The 11187-nt window shown below is 40.8% G+C and overlaps 2 protein-coding genes and 1 non-coding gene across 4 annotated transcripts; all 3 read right to left on the bottom strand.

Annotated features, from left to right (window-relative positions):
* Positions 1-320: 320 nt before the first annotated feature.
* Positions 321-5273, bottom strand: LOC134644251 (C-X-C chemokine receptor type 2-like). Its single transcript, XM_063497101.1, has 2 exons — positions 1999-5273; positions 321-1898 (listed from the first exon to the last, which is right to left on the bottom strand). The coding sequence occupies exons 1-2, from the start codon at positions 2003-2005 to the stop codon at positions 823-825; spliced, it is 1083 nt and encodes a 360-aa protein (XP_063353171.1). The 5' UTR covers positions 2006-5273; the 3' UTR covers positions 321-822.
* A 115-nt stretch (positions 5274-5388) lies between these two features.
* nabp1a (nucleic acid binding protein 1a) lies at positions 5389-9265 on the bottom strand. Of its 2 annotated transcripts, none has more exons than XM_063497102.1 (6): positions 8240-9265; positions 7890-8028; positions 7719-7790; positions 7241-7325; positions 6987-7056; positions 5389-6438 (listed from the first exon to the last, which is right to left on the bottom strand). In XM_063497102.1, the coding sequence occupies exons 1-6, from the start codon at positions 8331-8333 to the stop codon at positions 6236-6238; spliced, it is 663 nt and encodes a 220-aa protein (XP_063353172.1). In that variant the 5' UTR covers positions 8334-9265; the 3' UTR covers positions 5389-6235. The 2 variants fall into 2 exon arrangements, with proteins under 2 accessions (XP_063353172.1, XP_063353173.1); XM_063497103.1 differs by having other exon boundaries at positions 7005-7056.
* A 593-nt stretch (positions 9266-9858) lies between these two features.
* Positions 9859-9940, bottom strand: trnas-cga (transfer RNA serine (anticodon CGA)). Its single transcript has one exon. It is a non-coding gene; the product is annotated as a tRNA-Ser (tRNA).
* Positions 9941-11187: the final 1247 nt, after the last annotated feature.

Below are 11187 nucleotides of genomic sequence, written 5' to 3'. Positions count from 1 at the left end.
TTGTCAGCTATCAAGTAAATTAGATGTTTTTGATCATTTTGTAATCAAGAGGGAGTAGATATCGCTCCTCCGATCTCAAATATGACTGCATTTCTGTGGCTGCAGTCATCAAAACTTCTGCTTTTTCTCCCCTATACAAGCAAAGTTCACACCATTAACCCAATGGTGGGAACCTTGTGGAGGGGGGTTTCCCATCATTTGACTGTTGTGTCTCAGCTGATCAATGAACACATAAACCTCCAATGACTCTGCCGTGTCATATCAATCACAAACAAAGGAACAAAGTGGATGGTTTTATTCATTTCTCATATATACAGACGTTGATGGCAACCATATACAAATCCAAAAATGTGAATGCATTTCTATAAAAATAACTCAATGTTATGTAATTGATGAATTGATGTTTCACAATCTACCACCGAATTGTTGCAACTCAGAGTTCACTGGCAAGGGCTCAGTGTTAATGTTGTAATGCTGCGATGTCGTGTTGAAACGCGGCATTTTTTATTTTTACTCTTTCTTCAGGAACGTCATTGAAGATGACGGGGTGAATTTAACAAACCTCAAAGAAAAACAAAAAAGTGTGTGCAGCAAATCAAAGTTAAATAATATTAAAATAGAATCTAAAGTCTTAAAAAGTATGTACACTAATAATATTATTACACAAATTATTTAAAAAATATTTTGAAGTCTTTCTTTGACAAATATTAGCTGCAGTACAAATATGAGGATTATCAAAACTAGCATTTTTCTACACTTTAATCCCTGCATTAAATCTCCCTGATCAGCTGATCTGAGTAGTTTCAAGTGTCTCTGATGTTCTCACATGATTGTAGGCGTGAGCTCCGATGACAGCGAAGATCTGCTGCTTCTTGACGTTGGCGATCTTTCAATGATTCCTATCTTTGCCATTAACTGCTGCAGCCTCCTTCTGAATTTCTCTCCCAGGAAAGCGTACAGCACTGGGTTTAAACAGCTGTGAAGCAGGGCCAGACTCTGGGTGACAAACATGGCCTGGTCCACTGCTGTCCTCGCTGGGCACTGATACTCTACTATCTTTGCCCTGAAAAATGTGTCCACTATCACTACTAGGTGGTACGGCGTCCAACAAAGCAGGAAGGCGAGGACCACGAATATGATAACTTTCATGGCTCGCTGGCGTTGAAACCCCCCACGGACGTGAAGGAGGCGATGGATGGTGATTCCGTAGCAGGGCAGCATGATGGCCAGGGGGATGAAAAAACCCAAAGCGTGGCGGAGAATTCTGGTGGCCAGTCGCCACTCATCAGCAGTGCTGGGATCGTATTTTTCAGCACACAGTACGTGACTAGAGTTGTAAGAGGTGAAAGTGGAGCTGAACAAGCCCGGGAGGGACAGAAGCGCTCCGACAATCCAGACGGCAGCACAAACTCCCCAGCTGACCAGCTGTCGATTAGTCCTACGGACCTCCATGGCGCGCACAATCACAGTGTACCGGTCCACACTGATGCAAGTCAAGAAGAGAATGGTTGAGTAGAAGCTCACCTCTTGGAGGATAGTGACTATTTTGCACATGGCTTCTCCAAACACCCAGCCCTGAGTAACCGAGGTGGCCCAGAACGGGAGGGTGATGGCGAGCAAGAGGTCAGCGATCGCCAGGTGGAGGAGGTAGAGGTCAGAAGGGGTCAAAGGTTGCTTGCTTAAGCTGATCACCAGCCCCACCACCACGTTACCGGGAAGTGCCATCACAAAGATGAGGACATAAAAAACACTGACAACGATCATCACAGTATCTGAGATGGTGTGAAAACTACAGGGCTGGGTGGCGGGGTCAAGGAAAAAGTCTGTGTAATTATAGCTAAAGTTCAGAGCATCGTAGATGGCACCAAAATCCTCCCAGGAGAATGATGAGTTTAGTTCTGAGGACAAAAAAGAAAAAAAGAAAAGAAAGCATTAAATTATTACAAAGACTTTTCCCAAACAGATTTAAGTTCATATTCCGAGGATGAAAAAACTCACCAGTCATTGTGATGTCTTCTCAGCGGGACGCACTGAATGTGTCACACGAAGGCAAGAGACAAATGATGTATCCCTCTAGACCCCTCCCATCAAGTCCATTTTCCTGTTTGCGTCACACACACACAGACTTTGATTTGCTCAAGAATCCAAACATGAAGGAAGTCTGTTTCCAGTCCCATTTACATTTACACATAGCTGCAAGCATATAGCACAACGTCACTGTCATTTATTTCTTTTTACAGCTTCATGTGTTGTTGTTTTTTCTTTTTAATACATCATTACAGAGTATTTTTAATAGTCTTTGTTTTGTTGTTGTTGCTAAACCACAGTGCTTCCCCCAAAACAAACCCAGGCCATGATGTGAATCACTGTGTCATGGGATTACTGTCACACTGGAGGCAAAATTGAAACAGAAACCACTTGTTGATGTGGTCTGTGAAATCTGTGAATTAAAAAAACACTGTTTGTTTTGTTTCGTTCCATGCATCGCGATCGTGTAAGCCGTATACAGAAAAAATAGGAAAATAAGAAAAAAAAAGCCTGGGGTACCGTTCAGCCTGCCGACAGTAGGATCTTTAGGAGTTACCAGATCATCTTTTACCACAACCATCAACCTGTGCCCTGGCCTGAAAATACGAACAGTTAGAGCAATCTGACAGCAGAAGGGTTACCGTCATGATGATAATTCAGTGAATGCAGATTGGGGAAAAGCCTTGAATGTCGTGCACCTGAGTGCACAGTGGTGCTGGTATAGCTACAGGTTATACATGAGTTGTATCAGGGTGGCCAGATTCCCAAAAGAGATTGTCAGTAGATGCAGTGAAGCTGTCAGTATGTGAGGCTGATAAGAGATCCTTCTTTGTAAATAAACCAATGGTGTGGCTTAAAAAAATCCTACGTGGCCTGCTTCTAGAGCTGTTGTGCTCAAAAGATTTCCAGTAAATTTGACAATAGCCTTTCAGGCCGAGGGGTAAAATACAAAATGAAGCAAAACACACCACAACATTGCTCCACCTTTTCCGACTCAGTTTAGAATCCTATACAAATGATTTCGTATGTGTTCAAAATTTTTTTAAATTAGTCGATATGTTCAAAGTTTATTGATGTAACAGGTTGAAATCCTCATGTCGGCTTCTGTCGGTACAAATCTAAAATATGACAAATCACATGACGCTACTAGACTTCTGATCAAACACTGAGGAAGTTCCCAGCTCATCACATTCTTTGTCAACACGAGTGTCTAAGATCACATTTCCTGCCACGCTTCTCATGTGTGTGTCAACTTCCAGTGTCACAAGCTCTCGGCTTTTATTGTAAACATGTTTTGAACATATGGTTCTTTGAGAAAATAATAAAATAACTTTTAAAAAAATAGTTCTTTGAAAGGTGCTCAGCAGTGACATGATTGCAAAAAAAAAGACTAAGAAAAAACACATCTTGGTAAATAAAAGTAGAAATATAGAGTTGCAGTCAATGAACAAGTGATTACAACACATGAGCAACACTGAAATGAATTCTGAAACAGTGCTTTAAATATTTGAAATGAGCCTCGACCTCTGATTGAGAACAGGATTAGCGTATCAGGAGCTGTTAAAAATAATCTTTTGGAGTAGGGATGTTAAAACTGGTGGATTGTTTGATTGGATTTACTTTGCAATTCTGGATCAGGTCAACTTAGATGCTCTAAGATATAGTGGGAGTGTGCAGCAGAAATCTAGACTCACTAACCCAAACACTGAGCCACACTGAAAAAAACCTGCCTGATATCAAAGAGACAGACAGATTCTCACTTTTATCATCTGTGAGACGGGATTGTATTTTGCAGGATCTTATTGTGTTGTGAAGACTTTAATGGGGGGGAAAGGAACGTTACCCATTACAGAGATGCAACATCAAAGTGTACTTGGCACGCCAATCAAACTTGCATGGTGTATTGCAGGGGTGTCAAACATAAGGCCCAGGGGCCAAAAATCATCCTGGTGAAGATTCCTATCCAATCACAGCTTTTCCCACACATAAAATCCTTCCCAGCGGCCATTCATACTAAAGTAATTAAATGATAAATTTCTGTAATTTTACACATTTGCTTCTTACAGGCCAAACAGTCGTGCTGACAGATATCTTCCTTTACTACAGAACTGGATGCAAAAACAGAATCATTATGAAGAAGTGCTATGTGTGCTTGGAAACGTCATTTTTTTTCTCAAGAAGGTCACACAAAAACAGAAGTTTAAAAATCTGAATAAAGGTTATTTAAACTCAACAGATTTTTCTCCACGGGGGGAGAAAGTCTTGCAAACGAAATTTGCAATTTTAGTAAAGACAAGTTGGATGTGCGGTGCTCATGTATTTAAGAGCTGCTTATTCAAAGGGGATTTTGTGCATTTCCCACTTTGCTGAAATTAAAATAAAGAGGCTCAGTGGAAAGACGATGATTCGAGGACGGACATATTTAAATTTATCTTTATGCAGGTGCTCAGGATCTACGTTCACCCTACAATGAGGTTTGATACCCTAAATTTGTCTTACTTTAAATATGACATGAAGTTCAGCTGTTTGACAGTTTAGACTAAAAAAACCAAAACAAAACAAAACACTCCTACAGCTGCTTTGGTGATCTCCTGCAGTCCCAGCAGCACACGGATCAAACAGCTGGCCTCTACACTTTTGTTCCACTTGTGCACACAGAAGACAAAAGGTGGTGTCCTGGTGTTTTTGTGCAGCTTGAAGTGTACATGTACGTAAAGTAACGTGAAAGGCCCTTTCACCTTTTGACATAGAGAGTAAGAACCAAACAAAAAATAAATAAAAAGAGAAACAAGTGCGTCAGAAAAGTGAGACTGGGAAATTGCTCCATCCTGAGGCCATGACATTTAGGTGCTTGGTGCAACAGAGGATATGAAGACAGGGTTTTCAACACATTGCTTCAAAAGAAAATTCTTAATCCAAATGCTTTCATTCGTACAGACATAAGTGTCCTAATCCAACTGTGATAAAGGAAGTTAAACAATAAAACTCCAGTTCCACTTCTGCTTGAGCGATCTCGCCAAAAACCTGAAGTAAAGAAAAGTAAAATGGTAAAGTAACCATTGTCTGGGCAAAGCAGATCATGCGAAGGCACGTCCCAAAATAACATGTAATTTATCAATCTTGGCACTAGATGGTGCTGTAGAGTGCAATGATGAGCAGAAAGTAGGTTTATATGCAGTTGGTGGCAGTGTGGAGCTTTAATAAAGGTGGCAGCATGTTTACAGGACGATGAGTCTTTTGGGGTGATGTGCATTCAGGCCCCTGAACACTTCTCATGTAGGCTTTAAACTGCAGTGTAAGAATATATCAGCGACAGTACCAGTAACTCAAGCTCTCAAACAGACTACAGAAAAGCAAATATGACAGAAAATTGCTCTAAAATTTATTTGGTGAACCGTTTTTGCCAGTATTTAAGTGGTCCCTAAAGGTACAGTTGATGGCCAACAAAGAAAAAAAAGAGAAAGAAAAAAAAACAACAAAATATGTCTTATTGAAAAGAAAAAAAAGAAACCGTTCACTATCAGTCTACCTACCGATAATTAAAACTCAAAACTAACACCTTTCCTTTCACACAGTCACTTCAGAAAACAGTTTGGTTTGAAGAGCTTCACGTGGGCAGTCAGTTCAACTACTTATTTTCACAACTTAAGGCCTTTTTTTTCCTCTAAAAAACTAAATAAAGCAGAAACTGATTTCCTGAATTAAATGACAGCTAAGCCTCGACATAAATTAAGAGAAGAAAGTGCATCAAGTGTTCAAGTAGGGTGTATAGTTTTAAAGAACATGAAGAGGGCAAGGGTTCGGGTTTGTGTTTGTTTGGGAGTTGGGGGGGGTAACACTGGCACAGAACTGGCAACTCGAAGAAGAAGGGTGCAGACTGGGAAGCTGCCCACATCTCAGCCACACCAGGTCGCGACTATCTAAGAAGCCCTGAAAACGCATAAAGTGGTAGATCATAATCACACTGTGCTGCTTATGAGAGCACTACCTGCACTACGGATGACAGACGACACATCTGATTATGTTAGCCTGGATTAAAAAAAGAAAGAAATTCTGCAAGTAGTCAGTTGTTTTGTTTTTTTTATAGCCAACACAGGCTGTGATGAGACGGGGCAGACAGGTCGGAACGCTGTAAGAGGGGGGGTAAATGGGGACGTCCATAGATTTCTCACATACCACCCTCCCCTGCACCTTCTAACCCCCAATTTCATCTTTTGGCACGTCGTGGGTCCCTGCCGTTGCTAATTGTAACTGAGGACTTTGTAGCTGGTGGGGCTCCAGCAGCAGTAACCGAAGGGGCACCGTTGCCAGGCGACCGTCCATTGGGCCGCCCGACGTTCCCAAACGCAGGGTCACGGGGTGCACCAGGTGGTTGATTATTGTTGGCAAATGGCGGCATGGCACCGTTACCTGCAGGTTAGAAACATGAGTCAGTCCTCACTCGATTCAGTTTTCATTTCCGTTTTTTGTCTCACTTTTGTGGGTGCGACTGAAGTGTGTTTTGTTTTAACAGGTCACTTTCTTCCTTTTAAATCACAACATGAGTCATTTGTTAGAAGCGAGCTCGTGATCAGTAACACTGCCACCTCATGTTTGGTGGATTTTCTTTATTTTACCGCCAAGTTGTGTTTTAACTCTAGTTAAAACTAAAGTGAGAAAATTACATAACCCTTGAAATGCCAGCCTTTTCATCCCTTAAAAGATTATTAAGCACATTTGTGAATAATTCAATTGATGACAGCTAAACTTCTTTTAGCTGCTTTGCCTTATGCCAATCCTCATCTGTAATCTGATTTTTTTGAGGCTCCATAAGTACAGACATAAAGCTTTTTAAATGCAGGTGACTACAACAACAAACCCAATGTTAGCATCAAAGTGTACCATTATGTAACACATGCACACAAGTCATCAGTCGGCTTGTAGTTAAATCAAAATTTGGATTAGGAAAATACACTGACCTGGTGGGGCAGATGTACCTGAATTCTGATTGGGTGGAGAGTTCCCCCTCTGATTCTGGTCAGGCTTCCCCTGGTAGACAAAGAGGAAGGCCACCTTAAATATATTTTCACTTACACTGAGGCATGCAGAAAGCTTGCAGAAGATGGTTTAGCTTGATTTATTTGGGGAAATGCACAGATCTGCATGAGAACAGTACAACCAAAGTGTTCTTGAGGTTTCAGCACCGGCTGGCCAGTTTCCTAAGAGTACTCACAGACTTGTTTTGCTGGTTTGCTTGGGCTAGCAGCTCTGGGTTTGGTTCACTGAAGTTGGGCACTTCTGAATACACCATACAGAATCTGGAAAGATATTAGAGAACATTTAATCATCTTGTATGATAGTTTCAGCCATCAGCTGTATTGCACTCATCCTTATGAAGAAAAGTCCCACTATTCACATTTTATCAGCCAAGGGAAAGCCAGACTGTAACAACCACAAACTAATGTACTGCACTGTAGTAGAGGTCAGTGTGCAAACTTATAAAATGACATTTTATTCACTTTAGAAATGAACTTCAAAAATGCTCCAATCATATTTTGTGAAATGTATTAAAATGCTTGACTGTGTTTTAAAACTGTCCTGTCACCATTACATTTAACAAAGCATGACTCTGGAGCAGAGTGATACGCTAAGCAGAATTCCAAGAGGGACCGGAGCATTACATAAATAGATGTGTGTGACCGTCTACTTACTCTCCAATCTTCTGTAGATCTCCTCCTCTTCCAGTGTATAAGGTCAGGCAGCCTTTCCATATAGATGCATAGCTAGCAGAGAAATACCAGGTTAAACTCTTGCAGACATACAAAATATGCAAACACTGATCTCTCTGGCAACATTGAAGATTTCCACATCCGCAGCCTTACCCTCTGGTTAGCTTGATGATGTCCCCTGGCTGAATAAGGCTGCCGAGTTCATCCCAAACGGAGATAGCTATGCTACCGCTCTTGTCTGCCACCTTGCATGAGCGCACCTCATGGCCATCTTTCGTTTTGGTTACTCGACCTAACAAAAAAAAAAGACTCAAGGTACAAATAGCTCTACCAGAGGCCAACTCTCAACTTTCACATGGAACAGTATTAAATCAAAGCCTCACTGTATTTAGGCTGTATCTCTCATGACTTTCACAGCAAAGCTGCTGCCGGTCCCTTTAAGAAAAAGGAGCACGAGTTGATGTAGGGAGAGACCGCTTTAGCCTCACAGCCCAACTACTCACCTATTTCCAAAACGATGAACACGATATTCAAATTTTTCGAGCCAGGCTTCACATCCTTTATCAAAAACAAGGCCTCGTTTGTTGGTGCTGCCATTATTAGTGTCGAGGGTGGAAAAAAAGACCACTGATGTCTCTCTTCCTGTCACTCAAACTCAGCAGCTATAACTGTCGTTACTATGTAATGGGGAGCTAAAACCGTTAGCTTTAGCTTAGCTAACTAGTTAGCTTGTCAGCCTTACTACTTCTAACACGTATCTTAACTGTTTATAACATAAAACACGGGGGACCAGCGCCTTAGATAACCCACGTTAAACTTAACACAAACGCTTGTGACAGTGGTGAAGGACAACTATACTCTTCACAGCTAACTGACACTAGCAGGGTGACAAGATAGCTCCGCTAAGGAACAATTCGCTAAATGTTTGCTAGCTCCCAGTTAGCTACCTTATTTTAGTTTCAGAATACGAGTGTCTGGATATCTCGTTTTTCGCGATTATCGCCATAATGTCAGCTTCATTCTTCTCACAAAATTAGCTAACGTAGAATCCGTTGCAAAGTAGCTGTCAAGTACTCAAAACGATGTTTCGAAATCAGATACCAATAGGCTGACAAATCCAGAATCGCTGGTTCAATCTAAGGTTCCTGTTTTAACAAATACCACTCCACTGACTGCAAGTTACATCACAGCTTAATGTGCTGTCTGTACTTCTAGCCTTTTTTTTAGTAGACTCACTCGATCATTTAGACACTTCTTTTTAATGCTTTTAAACTAATCGACCGCATTTCTTTTGTGTGCCTTTTGTAAGTATAAAGAACTGTTAGCCTTGTTAGCGCGCAGTCTGGCCAAATGCTTTGTTATACGACTAGTGTGTCTATTTTTAACTATCTGTATCCCCAGTAACGTTGCTGTTGTTCGAAAAACACTTATTGTTAAATGTCCGAGGTATTAATCCCTAAATACTACGGCCCCCAAAACGCTATTTTTAAAAAACTGTACACACTGCAAACTCCACGCTTTAACCTTCTTGAACAATGCCCCAAAAACTACGTCAGCTGTACTGCCGGTCAGTTTTATCTCCACCGGACGATTCCATTGTTCTACACGGCGAAGGGGTATATTCTTAAAAGTATATTTTAATGTGATTTTATATAGACAAATCAATATATAGAGAACAATTGTATAGTTGTATTCTTGTAAGATACTGCATCCAAAAACATAAACAGGCACAAAACCTAGCTGTTTAGAGTTGCAAATGAAAGCAGTTGGTTTTTACCATAGCAAATGAATTCCATTCACAAACAACGCGAGACGAGAGGAAATGTGAGTTTACTATCAACCGTAAAACTAACGGTGGTTTGCTTATTTATTTATTTTTAATAATGTCGCATCCGTTTTACTAATCTCGGTTTATCGTTGTTTTTGTCTTCAAGGTGTCCCAGTTTAAACACAGATTTCACTCAGAGTGTACAATTCGTCATTTAGCACTAGGTATCGTGGGTAACCCTTCAGAGACACACATTGTATTAAATCAATAAATTGGGTCTAGTTTGACGAGTTTCTGAACGATTGAGTGTGAGCGTGTTTTATAAGAGGAAATTTGTGGCAATCAAAAGTTTAACGTCACGAACAGGATTCGAACCTGTGCGGGGAAACCCCATTGGATTTCGAGTCCAACGCCTTAACCTCTCGGCCACCGTGACTATACAATCAGGTCTCACATATCTTTTTCACTATAAACATAAGCACTGCCGATTGTTTACGTTACATATATATTTCGCTGAATTGTGCAAACAAACAGTTGCGTTTCCTACCGTGCTACTTACGACTGTGCAGTGAACGAGAAGAAGGATGGGGCGGTGGAAGGAGCGCAGGGTGTTTGCGTGATTTCGGACATAGGAGGGAGACAAACACCATCAAAACACCCCGCTCGCTCGCTCACAAACGTCGGAGAAATAAAGCTCATTAGACGTTTTTGTGATGTACGCAAAAGAGCTGCGTAAAATACAGTGATCTTAAATAAGGTTTTTCTTGTGGATTTTATAAACGTTGTATCAGACAGTAATAAAAGTAAGGTTACGACTGCTGTGGAAAGTGCCAACAATAAACTTTGGAAGGAAAGGGAATGCCGGTATCGATATCCTCTTATTAACAGGAAGATTCCCTCACTTTATTTGTGGAAATCAAAACTGAAATCAAAAGGGTTTTTATTGCGAATCGCTTCTACAGAACATTTGGGTTAGTCTCCGTCTTAATTGGATTAAACTGTGTTAAAGGAATAATGTGATCTTATGTTACTGTGCAATCCCAATTAATGGAAATTTGTATTTCTACAGTATCTGATTACTGACCTTGCTACTCAGTGCTAGTGTATGTAAAGTCAATAGTTAGTGCTAGGGATCGGGGGTTAAGGTTGGTCTACGGTGCTGCTGCAACATTAAGCCACAACCAACCAGGATTTTGTTGTTTATATAGAATGAGAATGAATAATCTGATCTAATCTCTGTTTCATGAATCCACACTGTGTAAATAAGGGTTGAGTAACCTCGCCACTCCTTTCAGATATGGGTGATACACAGCCCTACCTGCTCTAAAGTGTACTAGATTCCAGCCCTATGACAAAACTAAACAACCATACAGCCCTGTCAGCAACAAGCTTAACTAGCCTACATGTTTTCTACACAATTTTAGGTCAAAGGTATTGAATTAAAGGACACTTACTACTAGGACTCTACTAGCTTTGCAGGATTCACATTTCACAATAATGCATATTCATCTTATACTGGGTCATATGGAGGCCCTTAATACATTCTCTCGCTAAAAAGGGTAGCTTGCTTCTGAATGGCCATCTCCAGGTGGTTTGAAAAGCAACTTTAAGCCTGAGATGTCTATAAACATTTAGGAATACTTGCTTTTAATGACCTCATACAGATCTAAGAGCAGGGATTAC

This window comes from Pelmatolapia mariae, linkage group LG16_19 (assembly GCF_036321145.2).
Source record: "Pelmatolapia mariae isolate MD_Pm_ZW linkage group LG16_19, Pm_UMD_F_2, whole genome shotgun sequence".
NCBI classification, from domain to species: domain Eukaryota; kingdom Metazoa; phylum Chordata; class Actinopteri; order Cichliformes; family Cichlidae; genus Pelmatolapia; species Pelmatolapia mariae.
Note: the sequence above shows the minus strand (reverse complement) of the source record. Positions and strands in the feature narration are given on the sequence as shown.